Genomic DNA, 24,228 nt, shown 5'->3' with positions numbered 1-24,228 from the left:
ATTTCCACGGCGACACCCTCTCAGTGGGAGAATCTCCTAGGTGACGCCCTCAGCTGACACGCCTAGAGGTGCCTGGTGCCTTTTTGTAGGCAGGTGTATCCTGTGCAGGCACAGACGGAGGAGGCTGAAGGGAGGAGAGCAGAGTTTTGCACTTGTTTTGCAAACTCTGACTCCTTCACTTTGACTGAACTCTGGTGATGAAGTTCAAACACATTCAGGGCTTTCAGAAACCTCCTGTTTGGACCCAAATGTGACCTTGAGCTGCTGGATATCTTTCACTGACTCTGGAGTTTTCTGTTTTTAAAAAAGCTGCACACGGCGAAACAAAGGGCCACTGGAGTGGGAGGCTGACCTTGGATGGGCGATGGAGGGGTATGGTTATGAGCACTTTGGCGCAGATGAAGCGATGGACAGCCTGCAGGTGGATTATAAGAGAGTCCTGGGAGACACTCAGCCCCCGCGTACCAGCGTTTCACCTCAGGAAGGTAAACAGTACTTGCGGCAAACCTCACATGGACATGAAACTGCAGCCCAGAGATACAACGCCACGCGCATCCTGGCCGGTCTGGGCCCAGAGAGGTGAGTTACGGGGACTGTAGACGGAGAATGAGCCACATTTTGGTATAACTTGAGCAGGAATTAAGCTGAGATTTGTTCTATTATCTTGAATAATGGCTATTGTAGCTCTTCTTGCAAGCAAGTGTAAAGGGGTCTGCAAAGAACTGTGTTGAAAAAAAGTTAAACTTTTTGCAGAATTTACACTTTGAGGACCAGTTTTTTCATTTAAAAAGACATATGTTAAGGTGTAAAAGCAAGAATATAGAAGAATGCCTCGATGATTTCAACCCTAGTTCCCAGTTTCCAACATGAAATAAAGGAGTAATGCCATGTCAGTCATCCAGCTCTCACTGGCCCCACATGTAAATTAACTTCATGCCATCGGGTCGGTTTACACATCCACACACACACACACCAGCATTTAGATCAGTTTTCAAATGCCCTTGAAGTTAAATCCCTTCCCTTTCGGATGCCACATTTTGAGTTGTTTGAAGGCCCCCCTCCGGATGAACACTTTCGGATTATGAGCAGATGCTAAAACAACAACAACAAGTCAAAGAAAAGAACGGCTTAAGTTGGCAGGCGCTATTTTTAAACGCGGCCCTTCTGCCCCGACGATTCTTCGACGCCGCGCCGAGGGCAGGAGCAGGCGGCGTGCTGCGGGGAGGATAAACAAGGCTGAATCAAGCGCTCAGAATAGCGTCGGTGTCATAAAGGAACCACTGACCCATATCTGCGATGACCTACATTTAATTTGACACATGCACAGAGTGGTAAAACAGAGCCCCCCCTCCCACAGAGTCACCTTGGCAGACACATCTAAGAACCTAAGACTGATAAAGAATGGGAGATGAATGTGAGGCATATTGTGTTACAGGGAAGACCACGTGTTCGCTAATGTATTCTGCACTGTAATGTAGTCTCCGCATGGAGATAATCAATATACAGTTTATGATACAGTCGGACCGGAAGTACCAGCCTCATGATTCTGTAGGCATCAGCTTAAATAAGCATGATGCTCTTATGTCACACATGACTTCCTGCCAAAGTTAAATCCCAACTCTGAACTATAATCCCCACCTTCTGACAGAGGGATATACAGTTTGTTTGTATTGTATTCTTCAATACAAATCCAACAGATTATGCAAGATTATTTTTTGAGTGACTTTATTGCCTGTTAATCAAATGAAAGTCACAAAGTATGTCACTCCTCTTATGGCACCACACGCGTCTAAACCTGTCAGTCTGATCATTTGCACCATTTAAGCCGTAAAAGAGGCGATGAAAGATCCCGACCGCTACATATTTACCTCGTCACTTTTTTTCCGTCGCGACAACTACTGGTGCTGCCGGGCGGCTCGATGACAAGAGCAGCGTGCTGACAATGTGTCAAGTGTTGTGGATTTGAAGGCGTGTGTTTGGCGATGCTTGAAAAAATACCAGTCTGCCCGACGTGTGTCCGTACTTTGAGCAATTTTTTTGGGTAATGCTGCTCAGCAAATACAACTGAATCGCTCAGATTCAGAGAGACTGATGAAGCTCCAAAAGTTAACCCATGTCACTCTCCTCCGTGACCCAGTGTTCTCTTTGTAAGGCCTAAAATAGAACGGCTTCAGTTGACAGACACACTGAGAGGAGCAACTGTTCTTATTGTTGTATCCTCTTTGCACTGTATATTGCACACATAAGAGGTAAAAGGCAGTGAATTTGATCCTTAAAGGGTAACTCCACTAAATGTACACATTGAAGTGTGTTTACAGATCTTGCAGATGTGAAAAAAGTAATAGGCCTTTTTTTGGCTCCTGAGGAAGCTGCATGTAATCTGATACATCAATGATTTCAGGTAGACACTAAGTTGCATTTTGGGTAATGTAGGCGCTACTGGTTGAGCATTTCCCTCCTGTAATCTAAAAAAACAACATGGTCATAAACAAAACAGCAGAAGCAGAGATATCACAGTTTTTACACCTTGTTTTCCTGGTGCCTACATTACCCAGAATGCCACTTAGCCACAGATTGACATAATTGCAGGCAATTTATGAGAATACATTCTGCTTTGTCTGTAGCCACAAAAGGCTTTCTACTCCTTTTTTCCCTCACATATGCAGTAGCTCTCCCCGAGACCTGAAAACTCACTTTAATGTGCGAAAATTGGTGGAGTTACCCTTTAACATGAAGCTAAGGACTGATATGTGAGAGTGAATAAAAATATGGTTGGTGCTGTTCCTCTGGTCACTTCATCCAGTTCAAATGATTCTCTTGTGACCGCTCAGACAGTGCTGCATAAATTCAGCGTGACGTTTCTCTAAATAAGGGCATGAAGGTTTCCATTTTGGATTGCCAACCAGTTCACCTCTGATAGACACGTGATAATAGGTCTGACGGAGCTGCTTTGTCACGTGACTTCCCAACTGCGAAATAGTAGTCATGCCCCACACTGTCAGGAGTTAGAGTTGAATGTTTTGGGTCCTTATTTTCCTCTGAGAACGGCTTGTTTATTCAGTTATGGAAAAAATAAATATCTCTGAGTTTGTGTTATTATCTAAACAGTATTGTAATTATTTAAATTATGAGTTTGAATTTCTTCTACACAACTACATAGTGCAGCTTTAAGTACACTTGATATCAGATACTTGAAGACTTTTGCAACAATTCTATTGACTTTAACATTTACAAAAGTAATATTTATATGCTTTTGCTTGCATATTAGGTGAATTAACTGGCCTTTCCAAAATCAAAAACTTTCACGCCCTTATTTAGAGAAACGCCACACTTTGTTTGCACAGTGCTGTGTTGAGTTTTGGTCGCATGCGTGAGATGTAAAGAAAGAACAGCACCAACCACATTTTTTATACACATGAGCTGCTGCAACCAAGGCGGAGAGGACCGAGCATGTCACACTGACTCAAGGAAAAGTCTCATCAGTCCAGCATGTTAAAGGGCAACTCCACCAAATTTTTACACATGAAAGTGAGTTTTCAGGTCTTGGGGAGAACTACTGCATAAGTGAGAAAAAAAGGAGTACAAAGTCTTATGTGGCTCCAGAGAAAGCAGCTTGTAATCTGATAAATTGCATCCAGTGATGTCAGTCTGTGGCTAAGGGGCATTGTGGGTAATGTAGGCACCAGGTTCTGAAAAACAAGGTATCAGAAAAAAAACTGTGATATCTCTGGTTCTGTTGTATCGTTTATAACCATTTGTTTTTAAAACAGTATCCGTTAGGTTGTCCTTTAAGGTCAGATTGTTTATTCAGGTTTACGATATCATTACTTTTACTCAAGTGTGACTTTTGGGTACTTTATGCAACACTAAAACTGTACCTAAGTGCATTTACTCAATTACTATGCTTTTTTCGAGCTACTTGAAGTTTTTCTGGCTCTTTACACTACATGTTGGTGGAAGCATTTTTTATACTCATCTGCCAAAGCGATACTATTTTATTGGATGAGGATTTTTTTATAAAGTACATTAGGGAACCATCTTGACTTTTACACAATCTTCGCAGCTCGTGTCATGCCACGACCCACTAGCAGTGTCACTGCTCGGATGAAACGGTCTGCCAGCATGTCTGACGTGGAAGCCCTCCTGTTGCACACTCATTAACCCCTCTTGCTCCTGAATCCAGCAGCGGAGGGCTGAACACGCCTCTGTGGGATCAGGAGGAGGAGGAGGGGGGGATGTGACGCTGCTGCTGGTACATAACACCAGCACGCACTGTCTGCTGCGACAGGCAATCACTTTCTCATTCACTTTTACATCCCGGGGAGCCACCAACGACGACCTTTGTACACCGAGGTAGAGGGAATTACAGTGTCTTACCTTCGCTTTCTTCCTTCTAGCCCCGACTTTGTGTGTTAGCTCTCACAGCTGGAAAGTTGCTTCCCTTTACGGCCAACGTGGGCATCAGCCTCCATAAGGTAGCTAGCTTAACGTTACTTGGATGTTGGGGCAGGTTTACGCTAGCTGAGAGACTGTGGGATTTAAAAACAAGAAATGAAAAAAAAAAAAAAAAAAAACAGAAAAGAAAAACAGCTACTTAGCAGTGCTCGGGGAAGCTTCCTTTTTAAAGCCTCTGTGAGCGTTTTCTCCAGGTCGAGCTAAAAATAAGCAGGGTGCTAATGCTAAGTGCTAACGGTTGCACCCACATGTCTGCAGAAGAAGAACGTAGTCTGAACACAAGCTAGTGTCTGGTCTGCCAAAAGTTAAAGCTGCTCGGAGGCACATTAGTGGGCTATTAACACATCTGCACACGCCTGAGACATGTTTTATGATGGCCTAAATGGGGAAGAGATTACCTAATTGTTTCTGCTGTTGTAAATTTAATGAGGCAACATCGGAAGCTTAACGTATAGCTGTGACGGTTCAAATGAGGTAAAACCTCCGAAATCAGGTAACCCTTGTGCCTGTGGGAACATGTTTTTGTATCAGATGTTTGTGTTTACACAAGTTCCCAGGTATCTTGGTTGTTTTTAATTATGATTCTTTTTTTTTGTTTTTTAAATCACTAGATGCTTGTTAGGTTGGGTACCAGACATTTGCCAGCTGCTTGTTACAACAACCCCCCCTCCCTGCTAACGGTTTTGCTAGCATAACATCTCCTCTCGTACTAACAGTGCTCCGGTTTGTTAAATTGCACGGCTAATTGCTGTGGTGACTCAGTAAACTGATGTCCCGTGGGGTTAAATGACACGCTGTTTTTCATTTAACTCGGGTTAACATGTGGTACATCGCCTCTCTTTCGTGTTCCTGAACATGTGAGATACCGTCTTATCAACCTGCCTGCACACGCATGTAGTTGGCATGGAGCTCGGGGGAATGCCTGAACGCCAAACTCCCTTCAAGAATCTGTCAAATTAGCGTTGTATCCGTCCTCAAAAGGGCGTTGTACGAGATATGAAAATATTTGACAGCGTGTAGCATGATAATGCAGGCGGTCTTCAATTCGGCGTGTATCAAACGCCCTCAAATCACAATGACTATTAATAAAACGTAGTTCTGAGGTGAGGGCACGCTAACATGGCGACTAGCATGGCTAATGATGCAACACGGATGACTCGTGGCGAGGATGCTGCGTTGCCGTGTAACGGTATAAACCACAAAGACAGGTATGAAGTAGCATTATTGTGAAACACGACGGGTGCAGTGACAGCAGCTGATGTTTGCTATCTGCCGATCGTGTAATGTAGGTCACCGGGCCATTTAGTTAGACATTGACTCTCACGTAGTGTGGAGACATTTTGAGGATGTTGTGTTCTTATTAAGTGGTAACGTTTCAATTAACCTTCTTAAAAGTGCTAGTATACGTGGATGTGTTAAAATGTTTTCATTAAAAGCGTGCAGCAGTAGGTGTAGCGGTTCAGTTGGATGTTAGTGGGTCAGCCATGTTTTGGCTCAAACGCGCGGTCGCGTGGGGACGACTGCGATGTTGTCACTCGTCATCTTCGGTCTGTTTGTGTCCTGTGAATAATACTTGTCATAATATTTTAGCTGGAGTGGCAGGAAATTAGCTTGTTGAGCGCAAACGTGAAGGATTCCTACCGTGACGCATGTGTTTGTGTTGCACTTTGTGTGTCATTTTATGAAATCTGACTGTGTTTAACCTCCCGGGATGTCGCTACAATCTGATACTGAATGTGTATGACATTTGTTAGAGGTTGTACTTCTGGATCATTAATGGCTTGTTTGTTTGTGGAAGCAGATGAAGCGAAAGCATCTTGCACCTGCCGCGCAGGCGCACTGGCCCCCCCGCTGGCTGGCTGGCTGGGAAATGTTGATGTTGCTATGGTTATGTCTTCCTGTGAGAAGGTCACCAGAGCTCTGCCAGCAAAGAGGATGTGTAGTGTTGTTGCAGAGCATCATAAACATCTGTGTTTTCAGTCCTGAGCTGCACAGCTGATTGAAGTTGCCTCTCATTATTATTATTATTTTTTTTGCAGCATGGCAGATTACCTAATCAGCGGTGGCACAGGCTATGTCCCTGAAGACGGACTCTCAGCCCAGCAGCTCTTCTCAATTGGAGACGGCCTCACGTACAAGTAAGTTGCACCCGAACTGTTAAATCTGAGTAAAGTGATAAATTATTTCAAAGGTCTCCTTATTTTAACACCTCACCTAGCGCGCAGTGGTGGGTGAAGTGTGCGCAGCAGTGCTTTGTAATGGTCAACACATTTTGAACCAGCAGATCTGACCAACAGTGCGTTGTCTCCGATGGTCATACGGCTGAAGAGCTATGCTCTAAAGGAGATGGGTTGACTTACAAGTGAGTAGAACAGTCCTCTTCAAACTGTTTTGAAACTGTGCTGTCAAAAAATCCTCTTGTTAATTCAACTTGTGAATTTGTAAGAGGGAAGCAAATGACTGTCCTTCCACGCAAACTACTTAAGATGCTAAAAATCATCAATCTGGCGTGATTTCAAAGTCCATGAATGCAGCAGATAAATGAAGGGCTTGTTGGTATGCTCAACCTGATCTTGGTCATGGGGATCAAATTTGCTTCCTGGTGACGTAACTGCTTTTGTTGACTTTTAACTAACTCATCAAAGAGCCCGATCTGTCCTGTGAGTGCGTCGTGCTTTACAGAGCAGCTCGTGCTCTTTTCTTTTTTCATATACTTTGCTGTCATAAAACTACTAATTAAACTCTAAACCCTAATTTCTTGCCTTTTTTTTTCTTTTTACTGAACCTCACTCAGCTCTTGTGACAAACGAGAAATGCTTTGTATTTGAACTCATCGTGCTTTTTTTTTTCTTTCTTTCTGAAATGATTTTCTGTACGTATCCATGTAATCACTCTTCTTATTTTCTTAATCACGAATATCAAGAAGCAAAGCATTGTGCAACTCAGTTGTAGAGGTTGTTGGACCTGTAGATGCTGTTCTAAAACATCTCCTAATTAAATCCATCACAGTGCTTTTCCCTCTTTGCCACAGATCCTAACAACCACTACAATCAATGCTTTAACCTGCCCTCTCAGCATTCTCAGAAGGACCATTAGTTGATACGTTATTCTTTTGAATGTATCCGGTAGATGATTGTCCGTATTAATGCGTCATCATCTGCGCACCAAAGCTACATTTCAAGTAGATTAGAGATCTTTGCTCTAATCACGCGACTCCTCCTTAAAGACGTTAATTAAATGGAAGCCATCTTAGTGTGTGATTGAATAACCTCTCCACACCGTAATGAAGCGCGACACGACCAAAGGGCAGTTTGGCACATGATCGCCTGAATTGACATCATGTGGAAGGCAGGGGGTTTGAGCTGGATGAGCGAGCGTGCATCGCTCTTCTTTGCAAGCCGTTTGTCCTCTGACTCAACTCCTGATACCCAAGTGTGACAAATACAGATACCACTGGTAGGTTTGCCACATTTCTTTGAAGCACGTGCAATATTTTGGTCCGCTTGAAACAAATCTTCAAGCCTCCAATGATTTTATGAACACATGGCCATGCAGTGATTGACAGCAGGATATTGATCATTTATCTCTAGTTTCTTTGTTTTATTAGTGGGGAACAAGAAAGTAATCCGCCCACAGGAAGACAGAATCAGCTTTGTAAGAGACACAGCTTCCTGTGACCTCCAGGTGTAGAAATCATGTCTTCTACGAAACAACTCTTGAACATCATGTTTCCTTCAGCACCTGCTAAAATGGCCCTGAAAGTGAAGGTGCACTGGTGTTTTCTGCCTGGAAAAAAGACAGAGATGGGCGAATCATAAGGTTTTTTTTTTAGTAGTTCTGTATTTTAGACATAAAATACTGTTATACAAACTTCCCTGTAATCAAGTCTAAAAGTGCCTCTTCACAGACTGTGTCATTTGACAATCGTAAAATCTGTCTTACATTTTAAAACTAAAGTGTGAGTTGCATGGAAAAACCAGAACCCCTCCTATAAGATCATAATGCAGTGTGAACCACAGCAGTAAAAGCATTCCTGAAGCCAACCGAAGTGTAATAATAGTCTACTGTCGGTGATTTTTCCACACAAACGAATTCATGTGCGTCAGACGTACTGATGTTACTCAGAGATCCACTCTGACATTTCCAAATAGCGTGTTTCTCAGATGGTTGGATGATGTTTGGGTGTGGGCATACTACGATAGATTGTCCTGCGTGCGCCTGGGGCATCTGCACGAGCAGGAAAGCACCAGTCTTGGCCTTCGGTTGTACTCTGAAACACTCCCACTTAACGTCATACATTTGTCTACATTTAACATTCAAATGACACCACAATGAGGCATCACGAGACCAAGTATTTTCTTTAGAGGCATGTCTGTAGCGCTGACCCAGAGTCAGTAGGTGCAGCTTGTGTGTGTGTACTGCAGCTGAGGTTTGTGGGCTGCTGTTAAATGCAAGCAGATGCCTGCCAGGTTTCCTGCTCATCTGATGTTTTGTTTGTTTCTGGATGGTGAAATGAGGAGACAATCAAGCAGGGTCTCCTCCCTTCAAGTGTCCAAACCAGTCTGACTATTTCAGACCTTCCTTTCTCCACACCCATGCCGAGGTTTGAGATCTTTTCCTCTCACCTCTCACTCCCATTTAAGCTCTCACGTCCACCTGTACTGCTCACCTGTTTGACAATACCCTCCCTCTGTTCCCGTCCCCGCCACTTTCCCCCTCCGTCCACAAGGCTCACAAAGCCTTCCCTTATTCCCCTGTCTGTCCTCCCTGCCTGTTTTCACACCCATCTGCAAAAAAACCCACAAAATACATACAGACTCTTGGTTTGTAAAACCAAACACACCATTCCTGTGTCTAGCTCTCACTCCCCCACTTCATCTCCTTCCACCTCTCATTGTGTTTACACAGGCCAAGAGCTGAAAGAGGTCAGCTGTAGCTTTTTTTTTAACGAGTACAGGGCACACTCAGTGTCTGTACTCAGCCACTATGCTACTTAGTGATATTCTGGGACCCATGAAGAGACATAAGAGTATCCAACAATAGTTTGCAGGCTCTGAATTGTGCAGCATGTCCTAGTTGACTTTTTTTTTAAAGGGACAGTGCACCCCAAAAATCAAAAATACTTATTTATTCTCATTGTATCCATCTGGATTAAGTGTGGGCTGCACAGTTTTGGAGATATCGGTCGTAGAGATGTTACTCAAGATAATCTACAGACCTCTTTTGTGAGCAGTTTCATGTAGGAGCTATTTTTATTTTCTACTGAACTGCACCCGCCGACCGTATCATTAGGGCTGGGTATCATTTAAACAAATTAAGATATTGATACCTTGTCTCGGACACCAGTTCCTGAATGATACCAACTTTATGAAAACTGTTACGACCAAGCAAATGGTTCCTACATGAAACGGCTTACGACAAGATCTCTGTCATGATTTCTGGACATTGCTGTTTAAGATGTATTTTTATTTTTTGCCGCTTTCACATCACAAGCCCATCGGCCATCTAGTTCCATTATATTGGCGGGAAGGTCGACATCTCTACGGCTACAGATTTCTCAAATGTATTTTTTTTATTTATGTGGTGAACTGTCCCTCAACAGTAAGAAATGAGCACAAAGATCAGACAAGATTGATTTAATGTCTAGCAAATATTTAATCCATTGTTCATTGTAGTTCTTTAATATTTTGATATTCGTTATCCTTTTTAAACACTTTTGTCCAATAGTACTCGCATTTGATTGGTTTCAAATTCACCTTGTTGACTGTGAGCTACTCAGAATGTAGGAAAACATTCTTGCTCCTCTTTTGCTTGGAGATATTTGGCGGTATTACTTTTTTTTTTTTTTTTTTTTTTTATTCCTGTTGATTTAAGCATGTCGGGCTCTGTGTGCTTTTAACCTTCAGTGTCTCTAAGTTGCATTAGTGCCTCACTTTCCACTTTCGTTTCTGTCTTTCAGTGACTTCCTGATTTTACCTGGCTTCATCGACTTCACCTCAGATGAAGTGGTGAGTATGCGTAATGTGTGAAGGACACTGTGGGAGTACCAAAGGGCACGGAAAGTCTTGTTGGTGCTCGAGGAGATTGTTGCACTTCACCGTGACATCTCAGAAAAGACATTCCTGGTTGTTTTTCGAGGGAGAAGTTTGTTCAGCACCCCTCGTGCTGATAAACGTACGACGTGGCAGTGTCAGCACACAGGCTGTTCTTGGCAGAGCCACTTCCTAAGCCATCAGCCTTATTACAGTGAAACAAACTCTCTACGCCAGACTTCTTTTATAACCACAGCTTTCTACAAAAGCAGTCTTGTTTTCGCCCCTTTGGAACTGTCTCGTTCATTTCTTCTCTTTCGCGTCTGCCCTGCTATTTTTGCCTGATGTGGTCACCCACTGCCTGCTGCCTCACCCTTGTGTTTACATTTGTGTCTGGTCGGCTGCTCATCCAGCTCTCTCAACAGATGACAGGGAGAGTTAATCTCCGGGCTTTTAGATGAAATCCCTCTCTTCTGCTTCGTCCATCTCAGAAGGTTTTAATCTAATTGATATCTCTAATCCCTCGCCATTGCTTTCAGAGTTAGAGAGCTCTCGTCACTTTGCGAGATGCTTGGCGGACTCGTCCTGTTGTCATGGGTCGAGTCTTGGTCTTGGCCCAAGCTTGTTCAGCTGGATAGAAAATCCAGTCAAGCTTGAATAACACAAATGCTCCCACATTTTGCCGCCATCACAACGTTTAAATGGAGTACCTCTCAGTGAGTCAGTAGACTGAACTGTAATGTGTAATATCTCTGGGGCACATGTGGAAGGTGTGAGACACATGAAGAGGGGCCACATGTGCGTCGAGCGGTTGTGGGAAATTCTTTGAGCTTGTGATGCTCCCGACATTCTCTCCTAACCCTCAGTTGAATTTCACAGGTTGTGCTGCACTAAATGGAGAAGTGCTGTTAGTAGATTTTTCTCACACCTTCCGAGTGAGCCCCTGAGAAAAGCCTCCGTAGTTTATGTCTGTCGCTGATAAGGAGCAAAAGCTCGGACACCGTGTAGTTCATTTGCTGGGTTTTCCCATATGCTGGAATGTTATTTTCACACAGACAGGTGAAGATAACAAAATCTGGCGCTGCTGTTGTGGGTAGATGTGAAACTCGAATGTGGCTGTTTGGAGATACAGTATTAATGCTCATTTCCATTTTCACGAGTGTCCGGTTTCTGTCCCCTGAGAGGAAGGATCATGTTCTTGATGGACCATGCATAGCACAGCCTTGTTCTCGTCTGATGTTAATTTCATCCCCAAAACTACATAAAGCACCATATTTACTTGAAACAAAATGTCTGCTTAGATTGGCCTCATTGACCTCATGTCCTTGAGGTGATGTGCCAATGAAACATGAAGACACATCTGTGCAGTGCATCTGCCAAGTGTAGTCTGCCCCCTGGTGGCTGCTTTGCAAAATAACAGAAACAAACTCCTTTTTAGTGAAGAGGATAAAAAATCTCTCTCTCTCCCTCTTCTCCATCTCCCAGGATCTGACATCAGCGTTGACCAGGAAGATCACATTGAAGACCCCTCTCATCTCCTCCCCCATGGACACGGTGACAGAGTCGGCCATGGCGATCGCTATGGCAGTAAGTAACAACCGACAAATGTCAGTATTTCAGCAGTTTTGACGTTTCTTGCTTCGGAGCAGAGTTAACACGTTGCTTTTGGATTTGGCAGCTAATGGGAGGCATCGGCATCATTCACCACAACTGCACACCAGAATTCCAGGCCAATGAGGTCCGCAAGGTCAAGGTAATCTGAGATTAGCCTTCAAAAGCCTTTTGTTTTGTGATTGCTTGTTTTATGTTAAATTGTCTGAGGTAGTGCGACAATAGTACGAACCTCAACCTAACTTAATTCTCACATCAACGTTATCTTTAATCTTTCTTGTTGTCTTGTCTCTGTATAGGTTATGGTAATTGTCTTTTGTGTGTGTGTGTTTTTTTTATTTGTTTTTTGTGTGTGTGTTTTCATTTCTAACTGTTTTATGGTTGTGTTTGCGTATTAACATACAATTATCGTTTGGTTTGACGCTGCTTTTGCTGCTTTGCAAGCATAAAGAGGGAAAATTAAGCTGATAAAAACTCTTATGAAAGTCATGATTGGTTCGGTTTCTCTCGCTTTCCAGAGGTTTGAGCAGGGCTTTATCACAGACCCAGTTGTGATGAGTCCGCGCCACACGGTCGGCGATGTGGCTGAGGCCAAAGTAAGACACGGCTTCTCTGGCATTCCTGTCACGGAGACGGGCAAAATGGGCAGCAAGCTCGTGGGCATCGTCACCTCCAGAGATATCGACTTCCTCTCTGAGAAGGACCACGATAAACTTCTAGAGGAGGTGTGTATGTTTATGATTTCAAGAAACTGTATATCCAGGAGTCTGAAATGTTTTCGTAGGCTGAAATTATGCTGTTTCTTTCCAAGGCCATGACAAAGAGAGAGGACTTAGTAGTGGCTCCAGCTGGTGTTACGCTGAAAGAAGCCAACGATATTCTGCAGCGCAGTAAAAAAGGTGAGTAAAAGTTCACGCTTGACAAACTTGATTTTCAGCGTCTCTTATTGGATTTAATAACCTCACTTCCCCTCTCTGTTTCCAGGCAAGCTTCCCATTGTAAATAATAACGACGAGCTGGTGGCCATTATTGCCAGGACAGATCTGAAGAAGAACAGGGACTACCCGCTGGCCTCCAAAGACTCACGCAAACAGCTGCTGTGTGGCGCCGCCATCGGCACCAGGGAGGACGACAAATACAGACTGGACCTTTTAGTGCAGGCTGGAGTCGACGTCGTTGTACTGGTGGGTGTTTTGGTTTAAGTATGTGTTGTCGCTGGTGCCAGTTTAAATGTGTGTGTGTGTTTGTGCAGAGGCTGCTTCAAAGTATATGAAACTGTCTGTAATCAGTTCCACTGACAAACAGGAAGTGTGGCGGAGTGTTGTGACCAACAGCATGGCAATTATTATGTTGGAAATTCCATGACTTAATTTAGTATGACTTACAGGGAACTTTGTGCCATTTATAAAATAAAGATTACACATTCTTAAATCAGTTTTTGTATTTTTTTTTCAGGACTCTTCACAAGGCAACTCTGTGTATCAGATCAACATGATAAATTATATTAAACAGAAATATCCGGAACTGCAAGTGGCAGGAGGAAATGGTGAGTGTTGAAATTGAAACAGTTGAGTATGCTGCTGCTGCAAAACAAAATGTTATAGTCTGCACACCTTTGCTAACCATTAAAATAAATAAATAATAAAAATGTTCCCCTCACAGTGGTTACAGCAGCCCAGGCTAAGAATCTGATCGACGCTGGTGTCGACGCTCTGAGAGTCGGCATGGGCTGTGGCTCCATTTGCATCACGCAGGAAGGTAATTATCCTTGTTTTTGACTGCTACCTTCTGAACGTAGTTGCAGCATGTATAGTCTTTCTCAACATTAGAGTACCAGAGAAACAGAAATGGTAGTTCTTCGGAAGTAAAACTGTAAATGTCTGTTAAGACGTTGTTACAAAACATTGTGAGAGCAGAACTGCTGGCGTAGAATATAAATGTAGGCAAAACAGTAAAAATTGGGGCAAGTTCTACAGTAGCTGCACCTGTTCCTAATCTGGCAACGAGCTACAGTGAGAAGAGAAAAGGCTATCAGTTGCCAACGGTAACAAATACCCTGAGACTGCTCGTCGTTGTCATGGTGATCTGCCAAGGCCCCATTATGGGTTGCCATGGGGACTGGCCTCTCCTGCTCAAGACTGGTTCGCCAACGAGAGCAGAAGAGACGTGTTGTAGGAGAAGGACATGAACAGGATGCTGCCTCATAACATCTGTTAGCAGTGAGATGGATGCTGATTTTTAATTGGTGCAAATGCAGAAAGCATACAAATGTGTGTGCTATGCAGTTTAACTTCCAGCTTACACTATTTTTCCAACTAGTCATTCTCTTTTACGTCATCATTTATGCGTTAAGCCTGAAACCAAATACTGTTGTACATCTTTCATTCGTTGACATTAATAACACTTTTCAATCCCATTTATACTAATTAATCTTTCCCAGTGTTCCCAGTGATGCAGTTTAGCTCCCAATTAAGACTCACTCAACATGCATCTTTCATCTTTTACACACTTTTTCTTCTTTAATACTTTTGTGCAAACAGATTATAAACAGCACCATTGCAATGAGCCTGTATGTACATCAATAAAGTAGAGCATTATTTTCCACACTTCTCCAACTATCCACATGCCTTCTAACAAACCTTGAATAATTCCACATCTGTACATTATCAGTAGCATTGCATCGTTAAAGCCAGCTATGCAGTTTAGCATCCAGCAGTCAGTCAGCATTTCTTCCAAAACTGCTGTGTTCTCTAGTTCTAAAGTTTTCTTTGTCCCAATGGTCTAATCTAACCTTTTTTTTAATTTGTGTTTTTATTACTGGATTAGTTTCCATGGCAGTCATGTTTGATATGTTTTTCTACCTTCCAGTCATGGCGTGTGGGCGGCCCCAGGGGACCTCAGTGTACAAGGTAGCAGAGTACGCCAGGCGCTTCGGTGTGCCAGTCATCGCTGACGGTGGCATTCAGACTGTGGGCCATGTGGTGAAGGCCTTGTCTCTTGGAGCGTCGACTGGTGAGCCTTCAAATGTTATAACTTGTCTTGTACAAGTTACTGAAAAAAGGAGTTGTTAGATACAGGGCAGTAAAAAGTGATTTGGTCTGCGTGGCTTGAATGAGTCCAGATGTGTCCGGGTCTCTATCTGCCACCTCTGTGCATGCATATCGCATGTTCAGGTGCTTTGAAAGGTTAGAATTTTTGGATAGAGCATTTTTTTTCCAGGAACCAAGTTACAATTCAGTAAAATCATCTTTTCTTTCTGTTTGACATAGAAGTGGTGAGAATATCTCGATGTGAAAAAACTTATCTGCCACCATCATGTCTGAACAGATCCACTTCCAAATTCACTTAATCCAGTCTTCATAACAATAACGTTGTCCTCCTGTCTCCCAATCCAGTTATGATGGGCTCCTTGCTCGCAGCAACCACCGAGGCTCCAGGAGAGTATTTCTTCTCAGATGGCGTGCGGCTGAAAAAGTACCGCGGTATGGGCTCACTGGACGCTATGGAGAAGAGCACCAGCAGCCAGAAACGCTACTTTAGGTATGTGGGAGGCTGGAAGTTGTGGGGAAAAAACTATTAATTACTATGCCATTAATCCATCAGAGGAAGATTAATTGATGCCTTTCCACAGTGAGGGCGACAAGGTGAAGGTAGCCCAGGGTGTGTCGGGCTCGGTCCAGGACAAAGGCTCCATCCACAAGTTTGTACCCTACCTGATAGCTGGTATCCAGCATGGCTGCCAGGACATCGGGGCAAAGAGCCTGTCTGTTCTCCGGTGAGTAATGTGTGTTTGTGTGTGTGTGATTGACTGACTAGTCATAACACAGATTTTTATGTGAGTTTATTTGTCACAATGTGTCTATCTTTCTCAGATCTATGATGTACTCTGGAGAGCTTAAGTTTGAAAAGAGGACCATGTCTGCACAGGTGGAGGGAGGAGTTCATGGACTCCACTCGTAAGTACAAAAACCGTATCTTTTGTGCACGGTGTCTTTGCTTCTACAATTAGACTTTGTCGTTTTTAGGGATCATGCACAAAAAATTTGATTCAAAGGTTTGATTAACATTTAAAATGGAAGCTAGACAGACTTACAGAAGAGGAAATGTTTGTTTTTCCATGCGAGAGAAGGTTATTTAATCTGCCAAGCCCCGAAGCAGGAATGGCAGTTTTAACTGCGGTTTCATTGTTGCCTCTCATAGATGACTTCATCATTACGTTGCTAAGAAACAGCTCAGCTCCACTTATGACTCTATTTCCTAGTAGTTCTTGACATTAGCAGACACTGCAATGGAAGACAAACATGCTCAAAAGTGACAAGAAAGAAGGGATAGTACAGCAAAGATTATAAGCATTTTTAATCCCCATTAGCTTGACTTGCAGTAAAATAATTTTCTAGATTAATCAAAATGGACAGATGCTAGTTTCTTTACTGCGCCAGGTTTTGCATTCATGCAGATTTTCTGTTTCTGGCAGCCATAATCATTTATTTTGGTGTAAGTGCTGATTTCTCTCCTAATTTTGTCTCCGTAGTTACGAGAAGCGGCTGTACTGAACGCCGGGATAAGAGTGCGGCCCAGCCGTGCACGTGACAAACCCAATCCAACAGTGACCAAATGTTAAAAAATCGCCACTTCTGCTCAAACACGCACCGCCCACTACACCCTCTCTTCCCTCCCTCTGCATCGTACCCACCGTTACACACTCTCCAATCCAAGCCAGCTGCTTCGGGAGGAAAGGGGCAACGTAGCGAAGTGACACCTGAACACATGGGATATTTTGCACTCAAGAAGCGGCGCATCAGGGTTTTCAGAAACGACATGCACACCTGTATGTATGTAGTATGCAGGCGATCCCAATTACTGCGTGTGTGTGTTGATAGTAGTGAGAGAATGAGCTGCGTGAGTGTTGGGTGAAGTGTGTGTTTGTGTGTGTGTGTGTGTGATTGTGTGAAAACAATGTGTGTCAGGACAGACAAAGTGAAGGTGCACTGTGTTAATGTGTCCTGTTAATATGAAGTCTAAAAAAAAACAGCCATGGTGCAGATCCCCATCAGCATCTTTTTTTGGGATCCACGCTTACCAGCACTCGCCTCGTCAGAAGCCTCTCACACCCCAGTTCTCAAACACACTAGAGCAGAACGCAAGACGCAACACTTGTCTGTCTTTGTGCAGTGTGTCGGTATATCGTGGCAATCTTACTATGTTTGCATTTCTTTTCTTTTTTTTTTTTTTTTGTTATTCATCACAAGTCAAAGCTACTTGACGAACAGTAGCTGCTTATATTTCAAGCGCCTAATTGTTTACTTCCTGTGTTACGGATCCTGAGGTACGAGATACTGGCCACAGTGAATATTATGTAGTCGATTTCGTATCCTCGCAATCAGTTGACTGAACCCCGCAGTCATTGCCACTGTGGACATTTATCTTCCCTTCAAATACTTCCTGAGCCAAATAATCAGTGTCCCGTCTCAGTGCATAATCATATGTCGAGCATGGAGGGGACCAAAAAGTGAAGAGTCAGGTATGAAGAAAAAAATCAAATCAATTAAAAATGAGTTCGTAGTGAGAAGACGTTCTCTCCGCCCGTCATTTGAATACTTTTAGATAAACACTTTATATTAAACCTGTATAGTCTCGAGGGCGTCAAATTTGAGCATGAAGCGTTTTTTGATATGCATGTTTGTTTTTTCACTAAGCCAAACATGGCTATATTTATATTCTGCTTTATTGTAATTGCATACATACTGCCAAGTGTATTTACACTTCCTCTGACACTTCTCTTCTTTTGTAACCTCAAAAACCAAAATTGGTGCAACAAGATGCTTGTTACCTTGTTGTGTTTTCATTCCTGGGTTCCCACAATGTGGCATAAGTTCTCTATGACAGGTTCATTTTTCCTTATGTTTTTCTTTTTTACCAGAGATATGCCTTGAAATGAGGGTGGATATAAAGGCTGCACAGCTCAGTGAAAACACGTAATGCTTACACACCTTCTCGCCTCCTTTTTCTTACTTTGAAGCAGTGTCGCTGTGTTTGTTATCATTCAGCTTGTGTAGGGCTAGGCTTTTCTAACACTTTCATACTGGATGTCCTTCTTTTCCAGATGTAATTTTTTTTTTCTGAAACTTTCTTTTTTTTCGTTCAAGGTTGAGTTACTTTCTCTTAACGTGCTGATGTACTTTACCCTGCACAGGGTTCACTTGACTAACAAAAGCCTTGCAACTGGACAAAATTGCAAGAGGATGTACATGGAAAAACTATATGGAGAAACATATACCTATATTGAGTTGAAAGTGATGGCTGCTTGTTATTGTTTCACATCTAAAGAGAAGCTTCAGGTCTATTAAATGTCTAATTTGTCAAGTACTGAGTCCTGTTGGTCCATCTAAAAAGAACCAATATAGTGTTAAGTGAGTTACTAGGTTTACAGTTGTTGTTTTTAGTGTTGCATTTTTTTTTTATGATGTTTTCACCTTCAATCAATTGCAATATGTTGCCAGAACACACTGATAACTTCTGCAACCAGCAACCAAACCAATAAGCTTTTTAGATGGATTGAAACGACTCAGCAATCAATAAATCCATGTGGATTTTTTTTGAAGAATATCACTTCTGAATATGTTTACAGTAAAAACACTCAACAGAGTAAGTTGCTTTTGCTGTTCAGTATGGTAAAGAAAAATACAAATAAAAAACCTTAAAACTGTATGTGGACTTCTGTCTTATATATCACTCTGCACTATAAAGAAAAGAAGCCAAGTGTTATAAAACAAACTTTATTAAAGAATGTGTTGAGCACAGTTATGCTTGAACATAAATAAATTAGTAAGCTGGTCATAGAAGATGCTCTCAGTGTAAGTAGAAGCACAATCCATTGGTGATAAACATCTGAGGATAAAGGTAACATAGTGTGCGTTTGACCAGTAGAGGGCACTGCCGCACTGTAACTGCAAGTTTAAGATGTGAGGCATGTTGATATGAAGAGTTTATAGCTCGACAAACATAATTCTAGTCTGCGTTTGCTCAAAATGGGATTTAACGACGATATTTGGAGCTGAAAGGGTGAGAAAGACTTCAGTAGTATTTAATAAGTGCTTAGTTCAGTCACAGTACTATCTATTGGAATGTTTGAATGCAATAAAAACATTTGTACAAATAATTTCCTGTTATTTTTCCACTCAGTAAAATGTCACTATTCTTTTGACTATATCAAACTTTACCAGCCTTTATCAAACATGTAAAAGTTACAAATTACCTTTTGGCTTTTGACATTCTTGGCACTTAGACCCTCAAAGACATTCAAGAAAAGCTCATCAAACCTCCAAAAACTTGATTTTGGCAGCTATCGTGTACACAAAACCCCTCTTGCCTTACCCAATGGGCCGTACGTGCCACACAAAGCAGAAATCCTCCTCAATACGTCCTCCGTGAACCCTCGTTTGACCTGTCTGTCCTTTATAAATCAATAGTCTCACTGCAGATGCTCAAAGCGTCGATTTGTCTGCAAACACTGATGAACTCCTCCTGCACGGATCGGTCCGCCTCAGACGACATGTCTAGATCCAGGCTCTCCTGTGAGGCTGCGCCCAGTGTTTGATAAAGCCGCTGTGGCTCAGCTTGGCCAGAGGACGGCAGGTTGCCCACCCCGCCTTGCTGGAGAAGCTGGCGGGCTTGTCTCTCTGGACTCGGGCAGAGGACCAGCGAAGAGCCTCCGAGGGAGGCTCGGTAGAGGGAACAGGAGGAAGAGCTTCCCCTCCAACGTTCAGGAGATGAACAACTCGAGGATGAGGACAGGGAGGGAGATGGCGGAGCACCTTCAACAGTGTCTCGTTGATTTTGGGTGTAAGGGGGCTGGGGTTTAGAGTCCATCTCCACGCAGGAAGAGGTCCGATAGAGGCCAGGGTCAGCTGAGAGAGGATCACAGAGGCCGTTGCTGGGAAGTGCACAGTGGTTGTTTATGGATAGATCACTGCAGCGAATCGGCCTTGAAGGACTGAAGAGGCTCATGGGAAAGAGGGCCTCACTGAAGAGTGCCTCGTCTATGCTGCGGCGGAGGTTGATGGGCGAAGGTGGCCGCAGGTCTGTGGTGGAGTCGCTTGTAAATGAGGATCCACCCGAGGGCTCTTCGCCTCCTCCATCCCCTGGCTTCTCTGAACCATGCAAGTCCAAATCCAAGTCGAGGTCCCGGTACGCCAAGGCCCTGTTGCTGTGGTAGAGAAGGTCCAGACCGTTCAGACTGCTTCCGAGCCTCTCATCCATCAGAGTGTAAAGAGGAAGGCTCTCTGACTCTCCAAGCCCAACGGTATCGACGATGGCAAGCTTCTCATGCTGGCTCAGGGACCACTGGTAGCTCCCAGGCAGGATGGGGGACTTGGAGGCCAAGAGCTCCGTCCAGCAGCTCCCTGCATCTGGGAGGTGGTCCGAACAGTAGACGGGTTGTGAGACCACCAAGGCTAAAGTGAGACAAACGCCGAGCTCACACAGTCGGCAGCTGAACTGAAAACTCCACCAGGGCCAAGGGTGGAAGACCTCCTCTCCACCAGCAACACCCATAGCATTGAGAATTGCATACAACTGCAGTCCTGCACATGCTAAGGAAAACAATGCCGAAAGACAAACGGTCACGGCTGCACGGTCCCAGTCGCGGCTCTCTGCGAAAGGGCAGCGGTTGTAGCGCTCAGCAGGCGTTGGAGACGTGTTGTTCAGGTGGTAGATGTGCTTGGAATCCGCCCGCACGTAGATGTAGAATACAAAATAGGCAGTAGAGAGAAACGTGGCCAGTGCTACGAAGGCTCCACGGGAGATGAGAGAAAGAAAGAGGCAAAGGGGAGGCTTCTGCTGGTAAAACTTCAGTAACGTCACCGGTCCGAATGCAGCGGCAAAGTGCAGGAAAACCAGGCAGGCCAGGAAACAGGGTCTTTGGAAGGCTGAGTAGGAGAGCTGCATCCTTGAGCGCATGGAGAGGAGGAGGAAAACCAGACCGAACGCTGCAGTCAAGCAGGGAAATGGCGCTTCGTAGAGCATCAGCGAGGCCTCTGTGGAAGGTAAACGGTCCTGGTGGCCGTAGGCGTCATACAGGAGCGAGAAAGATCTGGTACAACCAGCAGCTAGCAGAAACAGGCTGACCAGAGCGAAGTAGCCACATCCGGATGGGCATCGTAGCGGCAAGCAGAGCAGATTGAGCGCCGATGCTATCGTTAGCATCGCAAAGGCGCAACCGGCCCCATAAACGTGCGCCTCCCAGGCCAGGCCCCAAGCTGCCATGGCACTGTTCCAGTCGGTGTACAGCGGCACCAACATGAGCGGAGCTGGGATCAGGAAGGGGTTGACGGACTGGTTCTTGGCAGTGGTGTTTTGCGTGGGCTTAACGTCTGAGCGGGTGGTGGATTCCCACGTGTCGGAGAGGTTGCAGATCCCGGAGCGCTCTTTATTGCAGTCTGGAAGGAAGGTGACGTCGCTGTCTGTCAGGCTGGACATCCAGTCTTCAGTCTCCAGGGGAATGTGGGGAGATTCTGGGGGAATACCTGAAAGAGAAAGAGAAGAAATTCAATGGTCATTTTGTTTTTTTTGTTTTCTTGCTTTCCTTCAGTGTTTCTTGTGCAATGCGCCTCGTCAGTAGTCCCGCCTTTAATTCTGTGACGTTGTGACATCACATTACGTCACCATGTCACACATTTGCATTATCCGTGCCTGGCTGCTAGTTTGGCACGTTAGATTGGATTCAGCAATCGATTTTTTTGATGTGAGAGGTGCTGGCTCAGGCATGTGTGAGCTGACCAATCAGAGAAGACTGGCTAATCGGAGGGGTATTCCTAAAATGGAGCATTTCAGACAGAGGGGGTATACAGTACACTGACAGTATAAGAAAACTAACCTCATATAAAATTATGAACCTGAAAATGAGCATTATCTGTCTGCTTTAATATCTGAACGCGTAATTGAAATGGAAGACAACAACAGCTGTCAACATTGAATCTTATATCACTAATCGCACTTGTGAGAAAATCACAGAAGCATTTAATCAGCGTATCAAAGTATCTGAGCCAGCAAACAAACTGGCTCATGTCCAACACGGTGAGAGCATGCTATCCTCTCAATGTGCTAATCCTGTTTAAAAGCTTGCAAGAAGGCAACTTCAAACCGAGCAGGGCGGAAAAAAAAAAGAGGAGGCAGTGGTGTGTGTGTGTGTGTGTGTGAGTGTGTGTGTGTTCGACATCGGCCCACTCAGAACCACAGAGCTAGTTTCTCTCTCATTACGTAAGCCATCTGGAGTTTTCTGTGCGAGCACGTTTAATTATGATTGCGTTCGACGGCGTTTAGACACCGTGCAGGAAATGGCTTCGCTTTGGAAATTTAAATACTAACCATGTTGGGGGAAAAAAAAAAAACAAAAAAAAAACGTTTGTGTTAAAGTGAGGGAAGGCGCCTGCAGAGCTTGTTGGCGCCGTGCACGTTTATGCAGTTCCACCTGAGCGACAACTGATTTTTGATTTTCATTCTTTTCCACTAAAACACAACCACCGCCTCGCATATGCTATCTTTCCACCACAGAGACGAACACACTGAGACCCTCTACAAGCGTCTGGCTGTGTTAATAAAGGCAGCAGCCTCTAATTGCACCGCTGTCATCTGCACACACGCGGGCTCATCAGTCATTTTTCTGCTGCGAGCCTATCAGAGACGATCACTCCTCCATAAAGAGCCAGGTGCTTTGGCGCGCCGCGGAGACGTGGATAGATGAACGAGGACGGCCCGACGGCACAGTCAATCACGCAGCGGGCGGGTTCAGCGGAGTGTGCGCTCGTAAATAGGTTTTTGCAGTAATTTCCTCTGTTGGATCTGAGATGCGGCGGAAAAAAAGGCACTGACGTAAATCTGTGAAAAAAACGGCGGGGTTTAAATGTGCCCAGAGACGTCTGGGGAGTGCATTACATCGGGTGGCGGAGTCACACGCCAGTTTAAGAACCTAAATGTGCAGACATTGTCACCGCAAAGACCCTTAAATCTTCCGTATAGATTGACGATGCCTAATTCATCTCCTAAATAAAAGTACGAGTGGAATTCATGTGGTTGCAGCGTTTTCGCTTAAAGTCTTTCTCGTCCGCCTTTTTGATGTACTTTTATGGGGTTTGTGTCCGTGCGTTTCCCATCCCACCCTGTCCTGGTCCCCTAATTTTGCTCCTTTTGTTTATGATTTCCCTGCAACACCCGCCTGTAACGAGGGGAAACTCCCATAGGTGGGTTTTTGTTATTTTTAGATGGGGACACTATTCTGTTCTCGTTGACTGCCTGTTCTCTTCCCATACTTTATGTCTTCTGACTCTGCTGCTCTCGGCTGTTGTTTGCTTTCTTTTATTTATTTATTTTTTTCTGCATCGCATAGATTCGATGCATGGCAGCTGCTGTTTCAATCACAGTGTGTTCAAATGGTGTTCAAGTGGTGCTCTACGCGACCTTGATGGTGCTGCGGTGCAAACGGCCCCGAAGCCCCTTCACCTGGATTAACGTTAATGTTGCTTCTTGTATCGTATCGGTTGCACTTCACATGTGTTTATGACACTCTCCTGTACTCAAAGCGAACAAAGCTCTGCTCTTTTCCCGACCTCAGATCCTCCGGAGTGGCAGAGGGATTTAGTTTACTGTACGCTCTGGTGCTACCTGCTGTCTCGCCTGTTGACAAAGTAAGTCTTCACCGTGTTTTATCCCCCCTCGTTCATCTCCTGACCCCAGACTTGAATCATCGTCGCAGGTCGAGATGAAAACGTCAGGCTCGAGGAAATATTACCCGACTGCCAGCTGCTGCATCATCCACTGTTGCGCGACGACTGTCTTTTGAAGCTTCATCATTTCCACACGGTATTTTTGGAGGAGCTTTGTTTTTGCTTTGTGAATATTTAATAACAAAAAAGTGAAATGCTGTTGAGGCGGCTCCCTCGTTGGACCCAGCTCATAACGAGTCCTCGGCGTCGTGCTGGACTGTGTTGTTGAGAGCAATAAATGGCGTCACGTCGTCATCGGTCAGTAACAGTCAGAGCCTCCATGCGCTGACACAATGCTGCTGTTCCGCCAGGAAAGTACAAGCGGCGCAGCCATTAAACATCCTGTTGCATAATGACTTTTTATCTGCCGG

The 24,228-nt window shown here is 44.2% G+C and overlaps 3 protein-coding genes across 18 annotated transcripts in view; 1 reads left to right on the top strand and 2 right to left on the bottom strand.

Moving 5' to 3' along the window:
- The window catches only part of si:dkey-159a18.1 (sortilin), a 29,515-nt gene extending 25,000 nt beyond the window's left edge, over positions 1–4,515 (bottom strand). The window contains exon 1 of the transcript XR_005079058.1: positions 4,378–4,515. The gene's annotated coding sequence lies outside the window, so the exon portion shown is untranslated. The remainder of the gene's footprint in view (positions 1–4,377) is intronic.
- Positions 4,120–18,806, top strand: impdh1b (IMP (inosine 5'-monophosphate) dehydrogenase 1b). 15 transcript variants are annotated; one of them, XM_037122442.1, is made up of 17 exons: positions 4,120–4,353; positions 6,495–6,593; positions 6,740–6,817; positions 10,415–10,463; positions 11,973–12,074; positions 12,166–12,240; positions 12,398–12,403; positions 12,617–12,823; positions 12,910–12,997; positions 13,083–13,282; positions 13,554–13,644; positions 13,761–13,856; positions 14,967–15,110; positions 15,494–15,638; positions 15,730–15,873; positions 15,971–16,054; positions 16,630–18,806. In XM_037122442.1, the coding sequence occupies exons 2-17, from the start codon at positions 6,496–6,498 to the stop codon at positions 16,649–16,651; spliced, it is 1,629 nt and encodes a 542-aa protein (XP_036978337.1). In that variant the 5' UTR covers positions 4,120–4,353; position 6,495; the 3' UTR covers positions 16,652–18,806. The 15 variants fall into 15 exon arrangements, with proteins under 15 accessions (XP_036978337.1, XP_036978334.1, XP_036978341.1 ...); XM_037122439.1 differs by having other exon boundaries at positions 6,737–6,817; XM_037122443.1 differs by having other exon boundaries at positions 4,336–4,475.
- Positions 18,807–18,858: 52 nt separating this feature from the next.
- The window catches only part of LOC119032839 (proline rich transmembrane protein 4), a 33,388-nt gene continuing 28,018 nt past the window's right edge, over positions 18,859–24,228 (bottom strand). For both annotated transcript variants that reach the window (XM_037122428.1, XM_037122427.1), the window contains exon 4: positions 18,859–21,622. In XM_037122428.1, coding sequence (XP_036978323.1) covers positions 19,554–21,622 — 2,069 coding nt within the window. In that variant the 3' untranslated portion in view covers positions 18,859–19,553. The remainder of the gene's footprint in view (positions 21,623–24,228) is intronic.

Source organism: Acanthopagrus latus, chromosome 14, assembly GCF_904848185.1.
Source record: "Acanthopagrus latus isolate v.2019 chromosome 14, fAcaLat1.1, whole genome shotgun sequence".
NCBI lineage: Eukaryota > Metazoa > Chordata > Actinopteri > Spariformes > Sparidae > Acanthopagrus > Acanthopagrus latus.
Note: the sequence above shows the minus strand (reverse complement) of the source record. Positions and strands in the feature narration are given on the sequence as shown.